The 27873-nt window shown below is 50.9% G+C and overlaps 1 protein-coding gene across 2 annotated transcripts in view; it reads left to right on the top strand.

Annotated features, from left to right (window-relative positions):
• Window positions 1-27746, top strand: part of LOC101336082 (kazrin) — a 144003-nt gene extending 116257 nt beyond the window's left edge. The window contains exons 9-11 of one of the 2 annotated variants that reach the window (XM_073795741.1): window positions 21103-21308; window positions 21692-21810; window positions 24197-27746. In XM_073795741.1, coding sequence (XP_073651842.1) covers window positions 21103-21308; window positions 21692-21810; window positions 24197-24257 — 386 coding nt within the window. In that variant the 3' untranslated portion in view covers window positions 24258-27746. Of the gene's footprint in view, window positions 1-9250; window positions 9393-21102; window positions 21309-21691; window positions 21811-24196 lie in introns of those variants that run through there. The other variant, XM_033842974.2, reaches the window with a different exon arrangement.
• Window positions 27747-27873: the final 127 nt, after the last annotated feature.

Here is a 27873-nt window from a genome sequence, read left to right as displayed (position 1 = left end):
GGGAGGGGCTGAGGAAAGCTGGCTGGATTCTGGGCCCATCGAGGGGCTGAGGCTGGGGTGGCCTCCCAGAAACATCTCATCTTTGCCACCCTGGCTGTAATTTGGAGGAGCCGTCAGCATCCAGGGCAGCCCGTGGTCCTAATGCACCACCTCCGAGTCTGGCGCCCTGACCCTGCATTCTCCAGCCCGGTGGCCCCAGTCAGCTTTCATCTGCTTCCTTCTCCCCCGTGGCACTCCTTCCAAAGACCCAGAGCGGGGGCCCCATGAGTTTGGGGCATATTACTTCCTGCAGACCTCAGTGGGCCTCTGCATTGTCCCGACTTTCCCCGCCATCCCTGGGGACTGAGAGGAGTTTAAGAGAGAAATTAAAGGATCTCCAGGGCTTCCCTAATGAAGCCAGAGTGGGCCAGGCTTTTCCAAGACCCGAGATTCACCAGATGCAAAGCCAGTCCTCCCCCTGTGAAACTCCACAGTGTGGCCTGAGAAGAGGCCACCTGGATACCCCAATCCATGATCACAGCCAGTGCCTTCAACCTCAGTCTCCCAACTTAACAACAAATCCTCCCCAGCAGTAAGACTGATGGAAGACTAGCCTTTTAACTCCCTTTGCATTGCTGCTAGGATAGAGCTCAAAGCACCACAATGTATAGACCATGCCGAGAAGTTACAGAGCTCAGGACTGCAAGGAACTTCGGGGCATCTACCCCAGCAGCTCTCAACCTGGCCACACATTAAAATCACCTGCCGAGCTTTCTAGAAAAACTTACCAATGCCAGGTGCTAAACCCCTGAATCAGAGTGTGGTTAAACCTTCTCTGGTGCAGCCAGGATTGAGAACCACTGGGCTAATGTGAGGAGGGCAAATGGCCCCAAACACACATGCCACAGCTTCCCTCACCCTGACCTCAAGCAGACATCACTAATCAATTAAAGAACCCTTCCTACCCAGCCCAAAGTGGCCTCTAATTTTTTCACTTTACAAAGCCTCAGACACCGCCAATCAGTCAGAGTTGGCATCCAAGGAAAAAAGCCTATTTGCCTTCACTAAACTAACCCAACCCACTACACCTAACAGATGGGGGAAACTTTGTCCCAGAGAGGAGTGATTTGGCCAAGATCCTAGCTATCGCTCCTTCAATCCCGTGGCCTTCTCAAGGGCCAGGCCACACCTGATTCAAATCCGAGTAGCTCTACTCAAAAGCCACACAACCTCCTTTGTTAATCTTCTCCAGACCTTGCCCCAAATGGTCCAACTTCAAGTGCCACTATTAGTCAGAAATTGGAGTAGGGCTGCCCCGGCTGCAGGGCCGGTGGACAGCTGCACAGGTTGTATACTGCATTACCCCTGTATGGACAGTGCCCTGAGCTGTGCAGTGCACAGCCTGCGTGGCTGTCCTCAGTGGCCCTCCTGCGTGCTCTCCTACCCGTGCTGGCAGGTTCTAACTGGCGTAACCTAACAGTAGTAATAACAATAATAACATCTAACATTTGTTGGGCACTTACTATGGGCCAGGGTCCATGCTGCGTGCTTGACGTGTATTAACTCAGTTAATCCTCCAACGGCTCCATTATCGATGAAAAAACTGAGGCAAAGTAAATTGTCCGGGGTCAAGGAGCCAGGAAACAGTAGAACTGGGCGTCCAACCTAGTGAGTCTGTAGTGCCTTGAACCGCTCCTCCGTGTGGGCAGTGAGGGGCTGGGACCCAGCACGTGGGCGCCTCCAGTGCCTCCGAGGGGCCTGCTTTGAGCTTCACCCCACCCCACCCTCACCCACCAGTAGCCTCTGGCACAGCCTAGCACTTCCTTGCTTTTGTGACCTAGTCTATCTCTGTTAGACTTTTACCTCCAGCCCAGAAAACCCACTCACAGAGAGGGGCTGGCAGGGAGGGCAGAGCAGAAACGAGCTGTGGTCTAGCATAAGCTCTCCATCTTGGGCAGGGGCCGCCTCCAATCTGCCCTGCTATGGAACCCCTCGCCGTACCAGAGCTGCCACTTCCTGAGGTGGGGGGGGGGTCCCCTCAGGATGGCCCAGGGATCCCAGGAGCTGCTCCACACCTGTCCCCCAAGGTTATGTGGCTGCTGCTCTGTGCCTCACTCAACCTGGGCTCCCAGGGAATCCAGGTGTAGTGGGGCTGCATCAGATGGGGTCATCAGGCCTGTGACAATATGAGTTTGAAAGTATCTCGGAATTCTCTGGCGTTCCAGTGATGAGGACTCCACACTTCCACTGCCAGGGCCCCGGGTTCGACCCCTGGTCAGGGCACTAAGATCCCGCAAGCCGCCTGGCATGGCCAAAAAAAAGAAAAAAGAAAAAAAAATTTAATTAAAAACTTTTAAAAATAAATAATGTCAACTGGCCCTCTCACCAAAACCCTGCATTTCCTCCCAAACATCCTACCCCAGCCCATCTGCTCTGAACAAACGACTCTTAAGTTTTTTCAACTCAAACCCCACCAGGTGGGGCAGAACGTGCCACACTCCCCTACCTCCCACTTGCTCCCGTTTTCCCATGGGAAAAAAAACCTGGTACTGATAAAGAATCAAGCGGGAATACACGTAATTAACTTTATCTTATAAAAGCATAGATTCATACGTTTATATATAAAAGAATGCCCTAGAAACTTAAAAATAACTTAGGGGTTTGACCTTGACTGTATGTTAGAAGTTGTTTAAATATCTAAGTCATAATGAAGTGTCACCGTACAAGCAGATGGAGGGTACACATCCTGATGGCAGCTAGGGTATGGAGAATGCATACCTGAACCACAACCGCATGGTGTCTTAAAGCCCAGTTACTGAAAAATCTGCAAATATGCAGCCCTGCACTCTGCATCCCCAACAAACTGAATCCTCAAGAAAATTATCCCAAGAGGATTGATCTTTAAGAAGCAAAAATAGTAGCAATTGAAAACCTTGACCTTTCCTTCCTGGCAATGGCAGGAATCCTATTCCCTAGCACATCCCCAGGGAAGTCTTGTGACATTGTCAGGCCAGGTGCAGCAGCCATGCTTCTGAAGCAAAGTCCCTGGAAAACAATGGCTGACTGCTCGTTTGCATTTCTGAGTTTCAGGTTTTGGAAATCTTTGATTGCTTTCTTAATAGGTTACCAGTAGCAGTTAATTGCACCCAAATAAGAGAATCTCAAATTGCATACCTTGCTCCATCTGGAGGACCCTTGCAACCCACCAGTGGCACCAGGACAGGCCTGGGTAATCTTTCCAGCTCTGGCCCAGCATCTGTTTCAAGCAAGTCGTTTAACCTGTGAGCCTCAGTGTTCTCATCTATGAAGTGGGTGTAACAACCCTTTCCTCCTTGTGGGCTCAGAAATGCCAGCTGAATGTGTTTTGGAGCCTGGAAAGCACTGGCCCCAAGGCTTGTGTTCTCCAGGATCTGAATGGATTTAAGTTCAACCAGAGGTAGGAAAAAAGTGTGGAAACAGCTTGACATACATCTTGAGCCCGAGGGTGACTTGATCAAAACTTATCCCTGGGGCTGAAATCAGGGCATCCGGCTGCCTGAACCTGACATTCCTTCAGCTGTGTGCACAGCCCTCGGAGTCCAGATTCCCTTCCACTGCTGCTTTGTGAGAGAATTCTGACTTCTCTGCCTTGGAACAGGGAGGGTTTGACATGTTCACCCCTAGAATCCACCAGCTCTGAAAACATTCTTTCTTGAGTTCAAATAGAAACATACTCTGATGTGGCTAGCACAGAGAAATTTAAACCATGGGAAGCAATTAGGCTGCCCAAGGCTGGGTTCTTGAGGCAGAAGCCCCAAGGGTCCCCCCAGGGTGGCATGTTTATAAGGAGACGTGTGTCAGAGCCCAAGGCTGGCCTGGTCTGGCAGGGAGGAGTGCATCGAGCCCACTCATATAATCCTTCCAACAACCTCCAAGATAAATACTGTTATTGTCCCCATTTTACAGATGAACAAACCCAGGCACCGAGAGGTGAAGTTCTTGCCCAAAGTCACACAGCTAGGAAGAGGCAGAACCCGGATTCAACTCCAGTACTCTGGCTCCAGAGTCCATGTTCTCAGTAACTGTGCTATGTAGCCTCTGATCAGCCACTGGCCCCCAACTTCTCCCCCAGGGACAACTGACCAACAAGAAGCTTCAGAGGACTTGAGAAAGCCTCACTAGCCAAGTCCTGTACAGACTAGCTCTTTGGGGCTCAGTTTCTCCACCCAACAGAGGAAGAAATTGGAATAAGCAGGGGTTTGCAAACTGTGTTCCATGGGGGTTCCTCAGAGGTCCCTCAAGAGGTGGCCATAGCTGGTGAAAGAACGAGCAGGCAGGCCTCCAGCCCCACCTTCTACCAGAAGCTCTGCTCTTATCTGTTACACACTGGACCTACATGCAAGAGTCCATTGGAAGGATCCCATGATAGAAAAAAAGTGAGCAGAGAGGAAGAGAATGAGAGAAGGTTTGAGAACCATACATAGATCAGTAGTTGTCAAGCCTTCAGTTTTAAGGATACAGATTCCCAGGCTCCACCCACACCTACTGAATTAGAAGGTCCAGGGTGAGGCCCTGGGATCTGTGACCAGCTCCCCACTGTGGACTCAGTTGCAGGAGGTCACATGGGGCAATGGCCGAGGGCAGCATCCTACCCATGGGTTTTAGCACAGACTTGCCATGAGGAAGCTTCTCCAGGGGGCCTTCACAAGGTAGGTGGAGGCCACCTTCCTGGGGCAGCTCCATGGTGCCCCAGTGAGGGAGGAACCACACCCAGGGAAGACCCCAGGCTGCCCCCAAAGCAGAGAGCCAAGGGGACTGCAGGTGTGAGTACCTGGCCTCCCGAGAAGCCTCGGAAGCCCCCAGCAGCACCCCTATTAGAGTCACAGAGAGGGTCCCAGGTCTTCCTAGAGGCACACAGCCAGGAAGTGCTGGGGGCAGAAGGCAAACCTGGCTGAATTCCGAGTCCTAAGCCTGGCCCCCACCGTCTCAGACGTTACCTGACCTGTGGCTGACAGAGGCTTCGGACAAGCATTGGGTGGACCTGCCGGCTTTGGCCTGGGGCCAGTGGTGCCCCTGGACTCAGAGGATGAGCCCTAAACTGGGAGCAAGGCAGCTCAAGCCGTGTTCTGTGGAGCGGTCTGGGGTGGAGCTGCTACCAAGGGGCCTGGCAGGGCTCTGCCCAGACCCTGCCCTCAGGTTCCAAAGGAGGCCTGGCCTTCTCCACTCTGGAAGGCCCACCCGCCCCCAGCCCAGCACAGTCAGGAGCCCCGAGCCCGGCTCTGGACTCCCAGTTTCCAGCTTGGCCAAGGACTCGCTGTGTGACCATGGGCAAGTCAGTCTCCCTCTCTGGGCCTCAGGTCCCCTCTAAAACAGGCCAGGGCAGTAGTTACCCACTTGTGGCCTGTGGAGTCTTATGAGTCCCGGTGTCCTGGGCCACCTCCCCGACCACACTCACTGCCCTTCAGCCCAAAGCTCCAGTTTATGTATCTCACAGATACAATTTCATCTGGACAAAAGTTCTGCAACGTGAAGGCAGTGGGAAATCCACAGCTTAGGTCACATCTAAGCTCCCTCCAGGGCCCTCCAGGACAAGACGAGGCACAGGCTGCCTCAGGCCTCCTCCTGCCCCAGCCTTGTGGAAAAGTCACTCCCTGAGGGCACCCCCGGACTTCCCTGCTCACCCCTCCTCCCCATCAGAGAGAGATGGTACAGGCCCCTTCCCTCCTCAACCCTGGCAGAGCTGGGAAGTGGGGGCCACTCACGGGCCCCCTCAACTTCTGAAAGCCTGCAAGTCGAGGGCCGGAGATCCTCCCAAGAGGCCATGCGGAGCCCCTGGATGAACCACAGTGAGACTGCGTTGAACAATGCCACTCGCAGTTCACAGCCCTTTACACTTTACAAAGCCCTTTCACAGGCAGGCTAGGGTCAAGGTTAAGATGTAGCTTCTAGGGACTTCCCCGGCGGTCCGGTGGTTAAGACTTCGCCTTCCAGTGCAGGAGGTGCGGGTTCAATCCCTGGTTGGGAGCTAAGATCCCACATGCCTCCAGGCCAAAAAACCAAAACATAAAACAGAAGCAATATTGTAACAAATTCAATAAAGACTTAAAAAAATGGTCCACATCCAAAAAAAATCTTAAAAAAAAAAAGAGGTAGATTCTGGGCAAACTCTGGGTTCAAACCTCAGTCCTGACATTTCCCACCTGGTAACCATGCTGTGCCTCAGTTTCTTCAGCTGTACACTAGGGACAGTAAGATTGTCAGAGCAGCTGAAATGAGTTACTATGTATAAAAGGCTCAGCTCAGGTAGCAATAAACGTCAGCCCCAATGATGATGGCAATGGTGATGGTGACGACGATGATCTCATTGCGGCCTCTCACCGGCCCCATGAGATGGGCAGAACAGGCCCCCTTGGTACAGATGCCAAGTATGGCTCAGGTTAGTTCAGCAACCTTACCCCAGCCGCCAGGGCCAGCCCAGGTAGAGGGCCGGACAGAGCAAGAGTCTTAGAGCTGAGAGGGCTCTTGGTGGCCTCTCGCCCACCACCCTCACAGCACAGCCAGGTAGGGCATCAGTGGCCAGTTCTGGAACCCAAGGCTGCTGACTCCCAGGCCAGTGCCCGGAGCTGGCACGGGCCACAAGACTCAGCTGGGGGAGAAAGAAAATCCCTGGGTCAATAAGTTTTAGAAACAATGAATAAGATTTCCAAAATGAACATTAGCTTTTCCAGGCTCTAGCAAGTTCTGCAGTGAAGAACAACATTTCACTGCTTTCCACCTCGTGTTTCCCAAACTTAACTGACCACGGAACCATGCCTTTGAGTCTGGTTCCGTGGAGTGCTCTGTGGGGCTACAGGGATGGGTGGCTCCTGCAGCCCCCTTTATTCTGTGCTTGGAGATGCTGAGTCAGTAATTCTTTGGTGACCTCTAAGCGGCATGGTTTAGCCATGGAAAGTCCCCATGGCTCACGTGGGATTCCTGTGGGCCTTAAGAAGTGAGGTGAGCCTGGCGCAAGGCCGGGTGGAGTGGGGATCTCTCTCTGCATATCTGCTTCGCTCAGAAAGAAGCTGGGTCAGTGCACAGCATCTGCAGAGGCAGAAGGGCCCCCGCAGATTGGCTGAGAAAAGCCAGTCCCAGGTGTTTGTTTTGCTGCTGTCCCAGGTGTAGGCAGACGGCCGAAACTATTGCCACAGGGTCCTGGGGCGTGGAGGGGAATGGGCATGCCATCCTGCCGGGACATCTGGCCCACCTGCCCTGTTCCCCCTACCAGCTCTGAGCTGCCTAATTGCCTTCCCTGGGACAGGCCAGCAATGTTGGAGTCACATACAAATTGGCCCCATGCCTGCCCAGTGCCAGCTTCCTTCCTTGTTAGGAGGCTGATGTCTCTGGGGATGGCATGGACCTCATGGTCGGGGGCACGCGGGCCAGGGAGGGGAGAAGGCCCACTCTGTCAGCGGTCACTGCGGGGACCAGAGCTGTGGTGACAGGAGAGGGAGCTCTCTGCAAGGCGGAGGGAACCTGAGGGCTGTCCACAAACCGAGCGTCAGAGAGTGCAGCGCAGGAGTGTGAATCATTCCCAGGTCCCCTCTGTCTCTTCCTGTGTGTGCAAGAAACACACATTCATTTTAGTGAGAGTCTGAACCCAGCAGAACTGATCACAACCAAGCAATCAGGGAGGGGCGTCGAGGAAGGACCCAGGCTTTGGAGGCAGATCTCTGGGTTTGAGCCAGCACTCAGCCAGGGACCCTAAGCCAGTCACTTAGTCCCCTCTGCACCTCAGTTTCCCCCTCTGTAAGATGAAAATAAGACTGCCTACCTCACAGGGCTGTTGCAAAGATGGAATCAGAAATGGGTAGAAGCGTCCGGCATGCGGCAGCTGCCTGCCCCAGCACTGCAGGAGATTCAGGAGACAGGAAGCTGGGGCCAGGGAGACGAAACACAGGCTCTGGGGCCCGGCTGTGCCCTGTGCACACAACCGATGGTGTTTCTGAGCTCGACTTTCCTCATCTATAATGTAGGCCTCTGGGAACCCGTGTCCACCTCGAGGGGGAGGACGCAGTGCGTTCACACCCACGCGTCGCGAAGCACCAGGCAGCGCTGTCCTGATGCGGAGGCCTCCGGGGGCGAGCAGAGTGACCGCCGGTCTCTGCTGTCTCAGATCAGCTCTACGGGGCCCCACTGCAGAGTGTTGTGGGTGACGATGACGAGGACCCATCTCTGTGAGCACCCTCACAGCCAGCCCTGTACTGGGCTCGCACACGCCCACTGAGTCTAAACGAAGCAGCCTTGCTGGGCTCTAGTGCTTCCAGAGCTCCTGGTTTTTCAAGAGAAACCAAGAATGTCATATAATACACCCCAATTCTTTAATATTGGCAACTACTGTTGTTTTTAAGTTTAGTGTCCTTTAGGAAAAAAAAATGCCACGGCCCCAATATGTCTCCAGACCACCGGCTCCGCTACCTCCCTTCTGGACTCTCTCTGTGGGCCGGTCCAGCCCTGGTGGTCCTCGTCTTCCCCTTGACCAGTGATTCCCAGGCCATAGGTGCCCATTTCATTGGCCCATGTCCTCCTTCACCAGAGGGCCCTCCTGCCCTTCCCTCCCTGGACAGCCAGGCAACAGGGGGACCGCACTCATTTCTGACCCCGAGCAGTGTCCCCAGGGCTTGGGGTGTTAGGGCAGAAGTGGGGGAGCTGCCCTCAGAAGCCTGGAATCAGCACTGGAGCCCCCAGGGACCCATATGGCCGGCAGGACTCGGGGTCAGACCGCCTGCAGCCTGAGAGCCCAGCTAAATCATTTCTCGTGGACTTGGCCGGGCTCCGTGGGACTCAGAGATGGAGAGGGTGTGGGCGAGGGAGCACTTCCAGTGAAGGTACTGATGGACCTGACAAAGCGGTAATGCTCTGCTCTCCCAGAAATTTCAGCAGGATGCATGGTCATAAGTGTGAAGAAAGCCATAAGCTGGAAACCCAGGGATATGGAGAGGGGGTCAGGCTGAGGACTGAGGACAAAGGCGGGCTGCTGGGGGGTTGGGGGCAATGATGGAAGCCGGGAGAGAGAAGTACAATATGATTTGCTGACCTTCACGGAGGGCCTGCTGTGCCAGGTGTGTGTAGGCACTCTACACACGCTCATTAAGTCATTCAACAAACACTGGCTGACCACTTTCTATATGCCAGGCCTAGAACTAAGGGCTGAGGGTGCAGATGTAAATGATGAGATGACATAAATTACTCTAACACAGTCCTCACCAAAATCATATGAAGTGTGTGTTGTGTTATTGTCTCACCCTTACAGATAAGGAAACTGAGGCCCCAAGGGGCAACATAAATGGCCCAAGGAGACGTAGTCAGCGACGGAACAAGGCTAAGAATTGGGGTCCAGCAGACTATTGCACTTCACCACTTTCCAGGCAGATATGAGTGAAGAGGATAAAACCGTGAGCCGTTTGAACAATCTAGTCCTGGAGGGAGGCAGAGAAGAGGTGTCACGATTAAAGGAGGTCATCTAAAAGCGGGGAGAGGCTTATTTCCCCAAATGAGCGGAAACTTCCTAGGATGTTTTGCCTTGTGCCAAGGCTCTGGCAAACATATCAGTGGGTTTGAGAGGGGTGTCAGTCCGCAGTGAGCATGGTGGCCACCAGTCCTGGCTCCAGACTCCGCCAGGGATCGTGTTTCAGGATGCATGACGAACAGCCATGGCTAGCACCAGTTTTCTCCCTGACATTTCCTATAGCATCTGAGTTGCAAGAAGGCCCCCAGCACAAGCCTCACCACAGTGCTCTTCATTTTGAAGGAAGTTAACCGAATACCGCCCTTAAACATCTTTGCTGTTCCTATTGCCCTTTGGGCAAGAAATAAAGTCGCTCGCCCCTGGTGCAGGAAACTTCCAGGAGGCACTGTGAGGCATTTTGAGGAGGCAGGAGGTCATCATTCGATGAGGATGATCCCAAAGGAGGCACTGCCTCCAAAGGCCACGCCCAAGCCAGAGCTTCACGGATCTGACTCAGCTGCGGTGCCCCGGCCCAGCGAGCAAATGGACTGGGTCTCACGGCCAACACAATGACCACAGTCCATGTGGCTCATGGAAGCAGGCTGAGCAGAGATGTCCTGAGGCCCACAGGGGAGCTGGGAGGGTCGGTGAAGGGAAGAAGAGGCGGGACTGCAGATCCATTAGGGGTTCTCAGACCCCACAGCTATCCATCGCCTCCAGCTTTGCCTCTAAGAACTGCACCGACACAAACTTGTACTGTCCCTACATGGGCATGTGGAGAGGAACCCTCCTCCTGCCTGTGGCCTTAAAGAGGCCTCTCGTTTCTCACAGAATTCACCTTTCAGGCCCATCCACCAACAGAGAAGTTGTCCAGGAAAGCAGGTTGAAAAAGAGAACTAGCTGTGGGAATACATGGGGAGGCCAGCAGCCGGCTGGAATACTTTCCTGGTGGAAGCAAAAAAAGGGAGGAGACATCAGCTGCAAGTTAGAGTCTAAGAAGGACTTTCCCAAATGTGGGCACTATTCAGCATTACAACAGGTTAGCAAGGAGGAAAAAGGAACGTTTCGATACATTTTTTTAAAGCATACAGTAGTTGTCATTGGATCGTAGTATGTTTGCCTTCCCTGGACCTCTTCTAATCATCTTCCTCCGAAGTCTGTAAAATTAGAAAGTACTTGCCAAGCATATACCTGGGAAATGAGCCTGGTCGACTCCACCAAGTCAATTCCCCGCTGCCTTGGAAAATTCTCAGGGTGTGGGGAGGAGGGGCTGGCAGGAAGCGTGGCTGGAGGAGGGTGTCCTCTGAGGCTGGGGCAGGGGACCTGTCGAGCTGGGGACAGACACAGTGAGCACAGCTTAGGCTCAGATGAGGGGAAAGGGAAGTATGCGGGCGGGTTTTAAGCATTAAGTAGTTATCACTGGTGAGAGCAGAGCTCTGTGGGCTTTTTCCGGGTACCACATGGTTTAGTGTATTTGAAGGGACACGTGGGGTGGGAGTGCCATCAGCTTTTAGCTCAGGGCCTCCAAAGGCCTGCTTGGCTCTGGGGTCGGGGTGTTGGGGATTGGTGGCAGCCCACCTGGGGACCTGCTGTTGACCCCACAGCTGCACAGTTAGTGACTTGATGCCGTTTAGACCACGCTGTCCGGTCCCGGTGGCCCAGGCTCAGAGGGCCTGACCTTTGCACCTAGTATTTCACGGGAGTTGTGACCGGGCGCTGGAGCAAAGCATCTCCCTCCAGCACAGCGGCCGTTATCAGGCCATAAAACATCATTTTTTCACCTTATAATGCAGTGTTTACAAAATGAGAATTCAGCGTTTGGCTTGAAAGTGCTGACAGGGGCTCCCCTGCCACTGTCCGAGGGCAGGGAGTTTAGACGGGAGTCGGCTGCCGGAGCAGGGCTGGTCTGAGGACAGAGTGGCCCGGGGCGAAAAGATGGGGGCGCTGGGAGCAGCCACACTGCGTGCTCACTGGCCTCTAGTGGGTGGAGGCCGGGGATGCTGCTAAACACAGACGGCCCCCACGACAAAAGAATGGTCTGGTCCCGAACGTCATTCAGTAATGCCAAAGCCAATAGGCCCTGAGACCACGTGTACATTCGAGGAACCAGCATCCTGAGGCGGCCTAAAGGAGGTGGGGCCGGCAGGAGGTGAGCCTGGAGAGGGAGGCCTGCTCCCTCCCTCCTCACCTCCCGTCCTACCTACCTTCTTTTTTTTTTTTGCGGTACGAGGGCCTCTCACTGTTGTGGCCTCTCCCGTTGCAGAGCACAGGCTCCGGACGCGCAGGCTCAGCGGCCATGGCTCACGGGCCCAGCCGCTCCGCGGCACGTGGGATCCTCCCGGACTGGGGCACGAACCCGTGTCCCCTGCATCTGCAGGCGGACTCTCAACCACTGCGCCACCAGGGAAGCCCCTGCCTACCTTCCTTTAACCAAAACGTACAGAGCCCCTTCTGTTCCAGGCAGCAGTGGGCTGGAGCTCATACAGGCTCACAAACTGATTTCCAACCCCATGCCCAGGGGCATCATGTTGGCAACTGAAATTGGCCACAATGGGCATATTTACACCACAGAGATGGGCAAACAAATGCTATAAACCAAACAGTTTCTTTCTTTTTTTTTCCCCCAAAGCGCTTTTTAAAAATACGAGAGCTGGTTGTTAAACATTTACTAGCCCGCCACTGGTCTGGGCCCTTGCTAGGTACCAGGGATACCCAGAGAGCAGAACGGGGCCAGCTCCTGTCCTCGTGGAGTTGACATCTAGTGGGAAGCCAGACACCCATCAAACAATTACACGATCATTAATTACCTTCAGCTGTGAGAAGTGCAGGCTCGGTACCTGGAATGAGAGCTTGTGTGAGTGTGGTTTGAGGGCTGTGGAGGGGTGTGTGTTTCAGGGGGTGACTGACCTATGCCAGGTGACCAGAGAAGGGGTCCCCGGAAGAGGCGACTTTTAAACAGAGCCCTGAAGGCTTCATAGGAGTTCCGGCAGAGGAGACAGCAGCAGACCACCTTTCAGGCAGAGAGGGGAGCAGGCACAGCTGATTGGAGATGGTGGGTGGGAGAGGCAGGAGCACCAGGGAAGTGGTCCCAAGAAGCCCAGGGAAGGGGTGACAGACCGAGGAGAAGCTGGCAAAGTCGGCAGGGCGGGGCCACACAGAGCCTTGTCATGTGAGGAACTTGGGTTTTACCCAGGGAGCCAGTGAAGCGTGTTGAGCAGACAAGGTCCCTGGGCAGATTCAAATGAAAAGCAAAGCAAAGTGGTATTGTCCATCCCCTTCCCATAACTTGGGCTTCTACCACCACTCATGGTATTAAGCAACACCATGAACCAGGCCTGGGTAATAAAGAGATGGATAGATTTGAACACTGACTTAGGGATTCCCTTCAGGCAGGGCAGGTGGACAGACCCATGCACGGCAGTGCCAGCAGAATGTGAAGAGTGCTGCATGAACAGTGCACATAGCAAGAGGGGTGTCCAGTCAGGGCAGTGTGGAGGAAGGCAGACTCTGAAGGACCTCCCGCTACAAAACCACTACACCTGAAACAAAACATACTTTTCAATACATCGCTGGCCTCATCAAAAATAAGGGAAATTCCCAAGGCACTTCCATCCAAAAATAAAAGGCCATGAGCCAATACCAGGACAGGAGCAGTGAGTGATAACCAAAGGCAAAAACTGGAGTTTGTCCTGGACACATGCTGATATCAGGACCAGTGACAGGGGAGTAAACCTTGGGGTGTGCAAAACGAAGCGTCAGAAACTGTGACTCTCTCATTCTTCCAGGGCCTCTCTGACGGGGGTGGAGTGGTCCCTGCTCCCAGGTATCATCCCCACTCCCTATCTCCTCCCCACCCCAGCAGAAGAAATGTCCATCCTCTCAGGAGGAAAGCATCTCTTATTTAGAACCTAGAGAGTCCCATAATAAGATCAAATATGAGTTCAGCATGCATGAGAATCAGCAGAAACAAACAACAAATTTGGACCCTCCAAGCCCTCTCAGATACAGTAATGATCAATACCAAATACAACATAATATGTATGCAATATTTAAGGAAATGTAAGATTAAATATTTAAGGATGTTTAAGGAAATGTAAGACATCATAGACCTGAACAAACAACAAGAGACTATCTGGAAAGACCAGGAGAACTTGAAAAAGAACCAAATAGAAATTTTAGAAATGAAAATATATATATATAGTTGTTAACAAAACAAAATAAAAAAGATGGGTTAAACAGCAGACTAAATAGCTGAAGAGAGAATTTTTAAAATGGAAAATATGTCTAAGGAAATTACCCAGACTGCAATGCAGAGAGATAAGTTGATGAAAACCATGAAGAAGAAATCAGAGCTTTCTGGCCCACTACAATAGCCACTAGCCACATATGGCCATGTAACTTATATTTGGATCAATTAAAATTAAATTAAATTGATAACTCAGTTCCTATGAGCACATTTTGTGTGTGTGTGTGGTATGCGGGCCTCTCACTGTTGTGGCCTCTCCCGTTGCGGAGCACAGGCTCCAGACGCGCAGGCTCAGCAGCCATGGCTCATGGGCCCAGCCACTCCGTACCATGTGGGATCCTCCCGGACCAGGGCACGAACCCGTGTCCCCTGCATCGGCAGGCGGACTCTCAACCACTGCGCCACCAGGGAAGCCCCTATGAGCACATTTTAAGTGCTCATAGCCATGTGGCTAACAGCTGTCACACTGGACAATGTATATTGCAGGCAGACCTCAAAGATGTCATGGGCTGGGTTTCAGACCACCACAGTAAATACCACAATAAAGTAAGTCACATGAATTTTTTGGTTTCCCAGTGCATATAAATGTTATGTTTACACTGTACTGTACTCTATTAAGTAAGCAATAGTGTTATGTCTAAAAAACAGTGTACGTACCTTAATTTAAAAATACTTTATTGCTATCAAATGCTAACCATCATCTGAGCCTTCATCAAGTCGTAATCTTTTTGCAATAGTAACATAAAAGATCACTGATCACAGGTCACCATAACAAATGTAATAATGAAAATGTTTGGAATATTACAAGAATTGCCAAAATCTGACACAGAGACATGAAGGGAGCAAATGCTATTGGAAAAGTGGTGCTGATAGACTTGCTTGACGCAAGGTTACCACAAACCTTCAATTTGTAAAAAAAAAAAAAAAATCAGTATCTGCAAGTACAATAAAATGAAGTGCAATAAAAAAAAAGGTATGCCTATATACATGTCCATTATCACAGAAAGGTCTATTGGACAGCACTAGGTTATAAGATAGGGAAGAAAGTCTAACCTCAGAAGGAGAGCAAACAGAGAATGGAGAAGAGGCAATGGTTGAGAATATTCCAAAAATGAACCCACAGATGCAGGAAGCACAATTTATATCCATCAGGATAAATAAAAAGAAAGCTACCTCTAGCCACATCATAATGAAACTGAACACCAAAGACAAAGAGAAACTCTGAAGAGTAGCTAACAAAAAAACAATCAGACTGGAGCTGACTTCTCATTAGTGAAAAGGAGAGAGAGATAGTGGAGCAATGTTTTCCAGTGCAAAGAGAAAAAAAACTGTCAGCCTAAAACTACGTACCCAGCAAAGCTCTTTAAGAACAAGGATGACATATAGACTTTTTTCAGATAAACAAAAGTCATAAAAGCTTACCACCAAAATAATCTTTATGGAGGAATTTTTAAATCATGTTCTTCAGGAATAAGAAAAGTTATCCTAGAAGTGAGGTCTGAGACACTAGAAGAAATGATGAACAAAGAAACTGGTAAACATGTAGGTAAATTGTTTTAAGCAAATATTACCAGTATAAAGTAATCATGATGACAATGTCTAAATTGTAGGACTTTTTTTTAAAGGATGGAATTAAAATACTGGACATGATAGAGTGTAAGTCAGGAAGAGTGATCAGAAGTGATATGTTTTAGGGCCTTCACTGGTGGCGCAGTGGTTATGAATCCACCTGCCAATGCAGGGGACACAGGTTTGATCCCTGGTCTGGGAAGATCCCACATGCCGCAGAGCAACTAAGCCCGTGCACCACAACTACTGAGCCTGTGCTCTAGAGCCCGCGAGCCACAACTACTGAAGCCCACGTGCCTAGAGACCGTGCTCTGCAACAAGAGAAGCCACTGCAACGAGAAGCCCACGCACCACAACGAAGAGTAGCCCCCACTCACCACAACCAGAGAAAGCCCGCGTGCAGCAGTGAAGACCCAACACAGCCAAAAATAATAAATAAATAAATAAATTTATTTTATTTTTTAAAAAAGAAGTAATATGTGTTAAATAACTCTTACTATTTAGGAGAGGGCATTAAGATTCTGATAACCCCAGGTTTTAAGTTAATATGCATAGTACATCTCAAAGAGTAATCATTAAAGAAGGTTCTAGAACTTCAGCATACATCAGAATCACCTGGGGGCCAGGAGATCTGGGGTGGGCATCTAGAATTTTCACTTCCAACAAATTCCCAGGTGTTGCTGCTGCTACTGGCCCAGGGACCACACTTAGAGAACCACTGAACCAAAAACAGAGAAATAGGGTGCTTCACTTCCAAACAAACAGAGGGGGTGAAATGGAATGAAAAAACAAAAATCTTCCATCCAGACTAGCTCTGCCCAGTAAAATATAATGTAAGCCACATATGTGGTTTTAGATTTTCTGGTAGATGCGCTAAGAAGTAAAAAGAAACAGGTGAAATGAGTCGTAGTAATGTATATTTTTTAACTCAGTATACCCAAAATATTATCATTTCAATATGTGACCAATATAAAAATTATTAATGAGATATTTTACATCTTTTTTTGTACAAAGGCTTCAAAATCCAGGGTTTATTTTGGACCCTTCTCAACGGGGACTAACCACACTGCAAATGCTCAGTGGCCACATGTGGCTTGTGACTACTACACTGGACAGAGTGGGTCTAGACTGTGAGGGACATGAGCCTGCAGAGGACAGAGGTCCCGCTCAGTCACTGAGCACACACTGTATGCCAGACACCGGGCTGAGCACTTTGTCCACATCATACATCATCTCCTTTCATCCCCACACAGACCTGTGAGAGTAGCATTATTAGCACCCCATTTCACAGATGGGGAAAGCGAGGCTGAGAAAACTGAAAACACTTCCCCAGGATCATCTGGCTGGTAAGCAGCAGAGCTGGGCTTCACACCAAGGTCTCTCACAGTCCATTGCCACCTCGGAACCTCAGGGTTTCTGTAAAGGATTTTCTGTAACAGGCCAGATAGTAAATATTTTAGGCTTTTGGGACCAATCTGTCACAACTACTCAGCTCTGCTATTGCAACAGGAAAGCAGCCTTAGACAATGTGTAAACAAATGAGCATGGCTGTGTCCCAATAAAATTTTATCTAGGGAAACAGGTAGAGGGCTGGATTTGGCCCTTGGGCTGTAGTCTGCCAACCCTGTGCTAGGCCAGCACAGCTGCCTCTGCAGGCCCAGTCTGAGGGAGAACTCAATGACTCATTGCTGAGGTTCTGCGGTGCATGCGTGTCGGGGGTGGTTGGGAGGGTGAGACCCTCTCCTTCCAGAATCACCACGGCCCTTCTGGTGTCCGGAAGGATCCAGAGTGGCTGCTTGTTGCTGGCACTGCCTCAGAGTCTGCCAGGGGCTCGGTCAGCCCCTCTAACTCCCCAGCCTCCTCTGAGCTCCTGGCCGTAAACATGAGTTATTCCCACTCTCAGGGCTGAGACAGAGGGGAAATAAAAGCCGGGACTGATGGGATCCCAGACATGAAATCTGGCGCCATAATGCCTACATTTTGGAAATTGCCTTTAATTAACGGTTTATGGCCGCAAAGACTCCCCCCACCCTCCGTCCTTCTGCAGCATCTTCTCCTTGGTGTTCAAGTCCTGGGGGTCGGGGCGGGGAGGGGGTGAAAGAGGTGGGCTGGTGAGTAGCTGTCTTTTCTCAGAACCCAAAATGTGTGGTTTGCTCATATGAACCCAGCTTGGCCTCTGGCATTCCTCGAGCCTGGACTCCATAAACAACGTGAACTGAAAAGCCAGCTCCCCGCACAGGCCCGAGGCCAGTTAGCTATAGAATAACCTGCACACACTCACAAAGACACACCAAGCTCAGGAAAACACATACTCACGAGTGTGTACACACACACACACCGGAAGTCTGCTTTTTCTCTTTGTCCACTTATCTGTCATTCCCTCTCTACTCAGTCTCTCCAGCCTGTTTATCTTCTTGTTTTTGTGTCCCTGTAACACTATTTCTTCCTGAAGGTTTGCTCTTTGAGTCTCTCTTTCATTCTCTCTCTCTCCTGTCTTTCCCCGTCCTACGCCCCTTGATCTCCCTTACTGGGGACATATAGCCAAGCGCCACAAACACACCCTTAGCCCCCACCTTGGCACCGAATCCACAAATTCACCCCTTCTCTCACAGGTGCCCCCTCCCAGCCAGGCCGGAGTCTGACTGGGATGGTGAACTTCTGCCCAGGTGGGCTTGACAACAGGTGGGACTGGGTTCCCTCCCTAAGCACCTGAACTGAACTCAAATCACATTTCATCCCAGGAATGCAGGGAGGGACTGAGGCAACGACTGCTAAATTCTAGGTGTAGCCAAAAAAATTGCCCAAGCCCCAGGGGAGAAGCCCTTTATTACCAATAACAGTCACCCTTGACTGAGTGCCTACTAGGGCTTCACATTCAGAATTTACAATAGTCATGCTAACCTAGGTGGTAGATATTATTATTGAATATTATTCCCATTTTATAGATGGGAAAACTGAGGCTTCAAGAGGTAAAGGAATTTGCCTAAAGCCAAAGTCTATTCAACTCCAAAGCCTGGTCTCTTCCCACAGGGCTGGTCCAAATGGACAACATGGGCTGTGTCTCGAGATTTGGGGTAACCAGATTCAGCCACACATGGTCTCTCATCTTCCCAGAATCACGAAACAGAGACAGGACTCCACTACAGGAATAAGGCAGAGGTTCTCAGCTCTCTCCAAGCTAAGAAGGACACCCTGTTTGGGTGCCAGTGGTCAACACCTGTAGGACCCAATCAGAAAGGCTTCCCTGCCAGCCAAGCCTGTCCTTGGAAGCACGGTTCCAGCAGGAGGGGACACCTAGGCTGAGGTCTGTGCCCTAGCCAGGCAGCTAGCTCTCTTACCAGGCGAGGTCTTGGAGCTCCCAGGCAGGGCTGCAGGGGCAGCCGCTGTTTCCGCATTCCGGGGCACCATGGCAACACGTGTGCTCAGATTGGCGACGGGCACATAGTCTGTGCCGTCTGCTGTTTTCCGGGCTGGGGGGTGCGGGGTCGCCTTCCGTCCACCTGAGAAGGGAAATATAATGATGCTGCAGTGACCTCTCACCCCTACCCATCCAGTATAGATAGGCCCCATCACCCCCACTGTCACTGAGTCTGCAGGGCAGCCCAGAGAAGGAGGCAGAAGGCCGGGAGCAGCATCATGACAACTTGCAGGGGTGGAAACTGAGGCACGAGGCACCATCTCTGTCCACCCAGAGTTAGATCGCTCTGCCCAGTGCCCTGCTGGACTGGGGGTGGCATCTTTCAGGCCGGGTGACTGTGGGCCCCGAAGGGCTCTTGGCTGGGCAGTTAGAGGCCCCCAAGCGTTGGGGAGAAAGGTTTCAGTGGACCTGGGATGAAGAAGAAGTGTGTGGCCACCAAGCTGGTATAGCCATTTCCCAAGAGTCATCCAAGGTGTTTCAACAGAGGGAGGCAAGGGAATTGGGGGAAGGGGCTTTGTGACTTGAAAAAGTAAGATTTCTAGGCTGTGTTTTTTTTTCAATTTCAAAAATAATATAGTCAATGCAGAAAACTTGGGAAATAGAAAAACATGCACACACACTGTCACACTCACAAGTGCACACTCACACACACACACATTCATGCACAATTACCCATCACCCCTTTCCAGAGATAAAGACTTTTAACATTTACCTAGTATATGTAATATACTATATGTATATGTAATGGTATATGTAATATACCACCTAGTATAATGTAATATATTACATATATAATGTAATATATTACATATATATGTATATATGTAATATACATAATTATATTATACATTATATATAGTCATATATATTGTTTTAATGTGGTTGGGATTACATCGTACGTGCTATCTTGTACTGTGCTTTAACACCTGACAATAGATTGTGAACATTTTCCCATGTCAAAACTATTCTCCTGGCCTTCCCTGGTGGCGCAGTGGTTGAGGGTCCGCCTGCCGATGCAGGGGACGTGGGTTCGTGCCCCGGTCCGGGAAGATCCCACATGCCGCGGAGCGGCTGGGCTCGTGAGCCATGGCCGCTGAGCCTGTGCGTCCGGAGCCTGTGCTCTGCAACGGGAGAGGCCACAACAGTGAGAGGCCTGCGTACAGCAAAAAAAAAAAAAAAAAAAAAAAAAAAAACACCTATTCTCCTGTGACACATTTTTAAATTAATTGCTTATATTCCAACATATGAATGGAGCATCATTCATTCAAACTCCCATCCATAACCATCTATACTGCTTCCTAATTTTTTAATTTTTCCAATTTTTTCATTATAAACTTATACATGTTTATTATGGAACTTTGACGATACCCAGAGTTATAGCAAGAGGGAAATAACCTCAGACTTCCAAACTCAGTAACGATAATATTTTTGTGTTCTCCATACCCATTGTTTTACTATGTGCCGATTTCATGGATATGCATTTTTACATATTAAAATGATTTATAATCTACAATATAATATAGGGTCATTTCAAATCAGGCTTATTTTTTAATACTTGTCATCTCTCACGGTATGGAGTTTATCCATTTGGGTTTTCATTTAACCCTGCTTTAGAGAAAGATTCTTTTCCCTTCTCGGTTGACTCTTCACCACCTGAACTTGGTATATTTATCAAGTGTTGATGCAGCTGACCATGGATTCAGGAACGGGGTTGGAAAATGCTGGTGGAGAGACGTTTTTGTCTGTGAGGGCCACTCCAGAAACAGGCTTCGGTGTGTTAAGGAACAGAGCGGGGGCTCCATTTATTCTAAAAATATAAATCACCCAGTTGCCCGAAGATGGCTGCCTTGGCGCTGTTTACAATAGTGAAAAATGAGGGACAGCCCAGGCCCATCAACAGGCAGCGGGTGAAATAGACTCAGAGCATCCCTTTGATGAATCCTGTGCCGTCTCCGCTGAGACGGAAGGGTGTCCTCCGTCGTGGAAATGAGAACAGCATATTACAAAACGGAACACATCATGTAAACGTGGGGATTTGTGTGCGTTTGTAAGCCTAGGCATTTGTGTATCCCAAAGACCATTTAACTAAATACTAGCAGCTGCTGTCTCTGGGTAGCATAGGATTTGGGGTGATTTTCACTTTCTATTTTATTTTTATTCTTTTCTGGATTAAGTTTTTAAAATTCTTTTCTTTTAGAGGACACAGATTACTTTGGACTGGGGGAGGGGCAGCAAAACAAAACAAAAGCCGTTTGGATTCTGAAAAGAAGAAATGCGTGGGGGGAAAGACATCCCTGCCCACCCCCTGCATCCGCTGGGGTGCAGACTCAGGGGGCACAGCCTGCCCAGTCCCTGCCCCCTGCAGCCCTTGCCCTGCCCCTCACCCCACTCCCCAGCACGGCCCTGTGTGCTTGTGTGTTGCAGACTCGGACAGCCAGTGCAGCCCCACGCGACAGAGCCTCAGCCTGTCGGAGGGTGAGGAGCAGACAGACCGGCTGCAGCAGGTGGAGCTGGTCAGGACCACGCCCATGTCGCACTGGAAGGCCGGCACCGTCCAGGCCTGGCTGGAGGTGGTCATGGCCATGCCCATGTACGTCAAGGCCTGTGCGGAGAACGTCAAGAGTGGGAAGGTAAGGCACCTGCCGGACCCCCGTGGGAACGCCCCCCTCCACCATCCCATCCTCTGGGTTAGAGGAGCAGGCTGAACTGGGTTCAGGCTCCAGTAAACCACTGTGTCTCTCCGACAAGGCACACAGCCCTTCTGAGCCTCAGCCTCCCTGTCTTTAAAATGGGACTAACCTTCCCTTACCTGGCTGGAGGGACGCAGGGCAGGACTAGCGGGCCCTTTCAACCAGGTCAGCGGTCCCACCGCCTGGCCTCCTGGGGCAGTGGCTGGAGGCGAGGCGGCTGCAGAGACGTTCCCGGGGCCGCGCGCCCACTGAGGGGAGGGGTGCCTTGGGTCCCCGCCCCCACGCCTCCCTTCCGGCGCTCAGTCCCCACCTGCCCGGCGCAGGTGCTGCTGAGCCTGAGTGACGAGGACCTAGAGCTGGGCCTGGGCGTGTGCAGCTCCCTGCACCGGCGCAAGCTCCGGCTGGCCATCGAGGACTACCGCGACGCCGAGGCGGGCAGGAGGTGAGCCGGCGCCTGGGCCCCCGGGGGGAAGAGAGCCCACGCGAGACCTCACCTTCTCGGGGTGGAGCGGGCGCTGTGAGCTGGACCAGGCAGGAGGAGTGCCAGGGCCCGGGACGCCACTGGGCAGGGGCCCGAGCACAGCCTAGCCCCACTCTGGGCCGGCCCTCCCCGTAGAAAGATGGAGAACAAACTCAGTGAGGCCGCGAATGCCCTATGATCTCCCCGGTGCAGGAGTCAGGGGGCTTCACGCTCCCCAGAACTCCTCTGTCTGGGAGGTGGGGCAGCCCCAGTGGATCTGGGGAATTTGACCCAAATGTGTGTTCTGCCTACCCCCACCTCAAAGCCCAGCTCTTACCATTCCAGGTAAGAGACAAAAGCAGGGAGGAAGAGAAGAAATGGGCCTGGTTTGGGGCCTGGTGGGAGGGGGCGTCTATCGGCAAGCGCACCTCGGAATGGCTGAAAATGGCCCATCAGCTGTGTCCCCAGCGCGGCCGCCCTGCCCCCATTGCTCATTACCCCCCAACCCCCCTCCTGCCTGCCTCTCTCCTGACCTTTGTGAGCAGGACTTATTGGGGAGCCCCTCTTTCACCAAGCAGCTCCAGGGAAAAGGGAAGAACCCCTCCCCCAAGTCCTCAGAGTGCAGGAGGGGGGAGAGAAGTAGCTGGTAAACCTGACACCATCGGTTTTGCATAATTATCTCCTTCACTGGTTTCCCCAACATTTTTGTGCAGTTAATTACTCAAACCTGGTGGTGTGTGCGCTTTATTATTTGCGGAAGCAGCTTTGTGGATTAAAAAAAAAGAGGGGGCTGGAGGTAGGAAAGAAGGCTGGTTTAGAAGCAGGCAAAGCAAATTCCTGGGTGTCCCGGAGAGTGATTCCGAGGTGACAGGAAATAGAGATGAGATGGGATCAGAAACTCAGGCAGCAGCTCATAACGAACAAAGCCAGAAGGCGCTGGGCCCTGTCTGCAGGTCTCCTAGACGGCAGGGCTGGGGTGGGGGAGGGGTGGAGGAGTGGAGAGTTGGGGGCAGGGGAGAGCAGGGCAGGGGCTTGCAACCCAGCTGAGCTTCCCCTCCTGGGGGTCCCACAAGCACCTCACACTCACCACCCACCCCTACCCAGTGCCTTCCCCCAGTTCCCCAAAGCTCACCATCCTGGGCCATCCAGGCTAGAAACGCCTCCCAACCCCTCCCATTCCCAACATGATCACGGTTACTTGAACAGGGTGGGGCCCGCCTCACCTCTCAAAAATGTGGGATCGCTGCCCAAGTTCTCCCCAAATTCAGCAGACCCTTCAGAACCTCGTAGCGCCTGGAAAGGGACGGATTCAACTCAGCAACCAGATGTGAACGGATTTTGAAAACTTATGAGAGCCATAAGCAGGACTGTTTCCAAAACCAGGGCCTGGGCATTAGACGCCCAGGGCCTCCTAGAGCAGGGACGGCTCCATTCCCTAAGGAATCCTGGCCTGTCTCTAACTTGCCCTGTGACCTTGCCCTCTGTGGGACTTGGTTTCTCCACCTGTGAAGTAAAGGGGGTTAAATCAGGATAGTGGCTCTTTAACTGTGCGAGATCATGGCCCCTTTGAGAATCTAATAAGAGCTTCCGAAACTTGCCCCAGAATACACAAAACTTCACAGCTTTGCATTCTGGGACTCTCTGACCCACCTGCGGAACTTTGAGGGGGCTGTGAACTCTAGGATAAGAACCCCAGTGAGGTCATCTTTGAGAATACATCCTGTGTGACTCTGGGCATGACATTGCCTTCTCTGGGCCTGGCTCCCCTTACTTCTAAAATCCTGACAACAAAATCTGCCAACCCCTGACAACCTGTCCATCACTTTATGGACGTGATTTTATTCGACCATCACAACATCAGGGCAGGATAGACATTCTCACCCCCATTTTAAAGGTGGAAAAAGTGAGGCCAGAGAAATAATAGACACAAAGTCACACTACAAAAGATCTGACTTCAAAGTCAATTCCCTTTCCACTCTCCCAAGTTGCCTTTGTGTTCAAAACATCAACGATGGAGCTCCTGCTACTATTATTTCTGGAACACTGAATGCATCCCAGACCCTGTGCTAAGGACTTTACCTTCTCTTATCACTTTTAGCCCAGGAGGCCAGTAGGAGTAGCCCCATTTTACAGAAGAGGAAACCGAGGTACAGAGGCACGAGGTCTTTCATCTAAGGCTGATGGAGCTAGAGTGGCCTCATGTTTTCTGTGCTGAATAATGACCCAGATGACATTGAAATCCTGTGCCCAAACTCGGATTTCAGGATCTAATTTGGTCCCAGTTTGAGGAGGGGGCAGTGTCAAATCTTATAAAATGTTTGAATTACTTTTAAAATCATTCTGTTTTGTTCACCTCCGGCGCTTACAGTGGCTCACACCAACAGCTGGGAGAGTGTTGCCAAGCTGAGGCCCCATGGGGACAACTTTAATGGAAAGAGAACCATTTGGAAGGGCAGGAGTGCATTAATTGTCAGCATGCCGAGGGATACTGCTGATTATAAATGGGCCCCCTCCCACCCCACACCCCACGTCTGGTTGCACCATTGATTCGCTGAGCAGACCCTTCCTTCAGATGGGAAAGAAGTCTTCTGGTCTCCATCAAAGGCCCAACAGCATCTGATTCAGAGACCGTGAGCTTCAGCCCCTTTCCCAGGGAAGAGAGCAACGACGGCTGGACCTGGGAAGAGTCCATCTGAAGTGACGAGGCTGGAGCGGGTCACCCAGGCACCTTCTCATCCCAGAAGGGAGCTTGTCTTGGGCCAGAAGGTTCCAGCTCAGGAGCTGGGTGCTGGGCAGCCTCTGGGAAGCCTGGGGCCGGTGCTCCCCTCGCCCAGCCTTGCCCTGTCTTCCTTGCACTGGACTCTAAACCAGAAGCTGTTGGGCATTAGCTCTGAGCCAGGTGGGGAGCCTGGGCATTTGTAGACATGCCACACCCGGTCCTGCCCTCCAGGAGCTGGTGGTCCAGTGGACAGCTGGCCAGACGAGCAGCAATTACCCAGTGTGACAAATGCGAGGACTCTGAAGAGGCTCTGGACACAAGGAGGGTCTGGACCTAGCACAGGGGTCCCGGAAGGCTTTGGGGAGAGCCATAGCTCAACAGAGTCTTGCAGGAGTTAAGCCCGTGAAGAGGGTAGGGTGGAGAACAGCCCAGGAGGCCGGGAGGCCCTGGCCCTTGGGGGCAGACCCAGTGGTTCTGGGTGGCCGAGGGGCGGGAGGAGGGGAGCGAAGCTGGGAGCCCACCTTTCTGCCCTCAGTCCTTCCCATGATATGTCTGCTAGGCATTCGGCACTAGGCTGACTCGGAGCCTAGAGACCACAGTCCCTGGGCGCAGATAATTCATTTGTTAAGTTCCATGTGTGATGGGTGCTGTGAAGGGAATTGTTAGAGGCAGAGCAGCCATTCAGGGGGCAAGTTCAGACAGCACAGTCAGAGGCAGCCTCTGCGAGGTGGGAGCTGACACCTGGGCAGGGAGGGGAGGAGAGGGGAGGGGAGAACCTGGGCAGGGCTGGAAGGAAATGGGTGCCGGGCGAGGCGGGGACCCCCACCACCCGAGGAGCAAAAACCTCAGGGCATCCCGGAAGTGCTTCCAGCCCAAGCCCGGTGGGAGGGGGAGCCCGGACCTGTGAGGTCACCCCGAGGACTTCCGATTTCAGATTTTATCCCTGCAAAGGGGCACCACAGGAGAGTTCCCTTGTTTTATTTTATTCACATCTGCTCTGTTCTTTTTTCCCTCTTTTACTGGCTTTTTATTGAGTGTTCCCACTCCTGGCTTATGAGCTATACTTTTTTGTGATATTTTTAATTATTGCTCTATAGTTTACAGCACACAGAAAGCTTAACGCGATCTTCAAATAATACTATACAACTTTGTGTGTAGTGTAACATGCTTTTTCCTCCTTCCTTTGTACTATGTCTCTATATATACATATATATATATATATATATATATCCTCCATAATACATGGTTATTATTTTTCTTTTAAACTGGCCATTATCTTTTTTTTTTTCCTTTGCGGTACGCGGGCCTCTCGCTGTTGTGGCCTCTCCCATTGCGGGACGCACAGGCTCAGCGGCCATGGCTCACGGGCCTAGTCGCTCTGCGGCATGTGGGATCTTCCCGGACCGGGGCATGAACCCGTGCCCCTGCATCAGCAGGCGGACTCTCAACCACTGCGCCACCAGGGAAGCCCCCTCCCAATCACTCTTTTCATCTTGTAAAACTGAAACTGTACCCATTAACGCTAACTCTCCATTCTCCCCTCCCCCCAGGATACCTGCATCCACCATTCTACTTTCTCTAGGAATCTGACTACCCTAAGTTCCTCATATAAGTGGAATCACAGAGTATTTGTCTTTTTGTGACTGGCTTATTTCACTTAGCATAATGTCCTCAAGATTCATCCATGTTGTAGCATATGAGAGAATTTCCTTTTCAAGGCTGAAAAACATTCCCTTTTATGTATGTGGCCCCTTTTGCTTATCTGTTCATCCATCAGTGGACACTTGGGTTGTTTCTACATTTTAGCTCTTGTGCGTATTGCTGCAATGAACCTGGATGTACAAATATCTCTTCAAGACCCTGATTTCAATACTTCGGGATATATATTCAGAAGTGGAATTGCCGCATCATACGATCATTCTATTTTTCATCTTCTGAGGAACAGTCCTACTGTTTTCCACAGCAACTATATACCATTGTACATCCTCACCAACAGTGCACAAGGGTTCCAATTTCTCCACCTCCTTGCCAACACTTGTTTTCTGGGTTTTTGATAGTAGCCATCCTAATGGGCATGGAGTGGTATTTTATCACAGTTTTGATTTGCATTTCCCTCACGATTAGTGATATTGAGCATCTTTTCATGGGCCTATTAGCCATTCTTTTTTTTTTAAATTTTTTTTAAATTTATTTTTTTAACATCTTTATTGGGGTATAATTGCTTTACAATGGTGTGTTAGTTTCGGCTGTGTTCAAAGTGAATCAGTTATACATGTACATATGTTCCCATATCTCTTCCCTCTTGCGTCTCCCTCCCTCCCACCCTCCCTATCCCACCCCTCCAGGCAGTCACAAAGCACCCAGCTGATCTCCCTGTGCTATGCCTATTAGCCATTCTTATGTCTTCTTTGGAGAAATGTTTATTCAAGTCCTTTGCCCATTTCTGAATCGGGTTGTTTGTCTGTTTTGTTGAGTTTTAGGAGTTCTCTTTATTCTTTTGTGTAGTCCAAATTTCCATGTGGTTATTATTTTCTTTCCTCTCGAAGAAATTCCTTTGACATTTCTTGTAGTTCTTTCCTCTGATGATGAATTCTTTCAATTTTGCTTGTTTAAAAAAGTCTCTGTTTCCTCCCTCATTTTTAAAGACTTTATTTTTTAGAGCAGTTTTAGTTTCACAGCAAAACTGAGGGGAAGCTACAGAGATGTCCCGTAAACCGCCTGCCCTCACAGGTGCGTTGCCTCCCATTATCAACATCGCCCTCCAGATGGAATGTCTGTTTCAGCTGAACCTACAGTGACACATCATTGTTACCCAAAGTCCATAGTTTACATTAGGGTTCACTCTTGGTGCTGTACGTTCTATGGATTCGGACAAACATATAATGGAGTGCGTCCATCATTACAGTACCGTACTGAATAGTTTCACCGCCCTAAAAATCCTCTGTGCTCTACCTTTTCACCCTCCCTCTCCTCCAAACCCTGGAAACCACTGGTCTTTTTGCTGTCTCCGTAGTTTTGCCTTTTCCAGAATGTCATATAGTTGAAATCATACAGTATGTAGCCTTTTCAGATTGGCTTCTTTCACTTAGTAATATGCACTGAAGATTCCTCTAAGAGGGGCTTTTAAGTAGAAGAGTGACATGATCTGATGGATGTATTTAAAAGCTGCCATCTGGCAGCCACGGGGAAAGTGGATTAGAAGGGGCAAGGGGTGGGGGGGGGGGCAGTCAGGAGGCAGCTGCAGAAATCTATGCCAGAGGTGGCCATGGCTTGACCCCAGAAAACGAAACAAGGGGACGGACACACTGACCAGAGTGATTGATAGA

This window comes from Tursiops truncatus, chromosome 1, assembly GCF_011762595.2.
Source record: "Tursiops truncatus isolate mTurTru1 chromosome 1, mTurTru1.mat.Y, whole genome shotgun sequence".
In the NCBI taxonomy this organism is placed as follows: domain Eukaryota; kingdom Metazoa; phylum Chordata; class Mammalia; order Artiodactyla; family Delphinidae; genus Tursiops; species Tursiops truncatus.
This window is presented reverse-complemented; position numbering and strand designations above follow the sequence as displayed.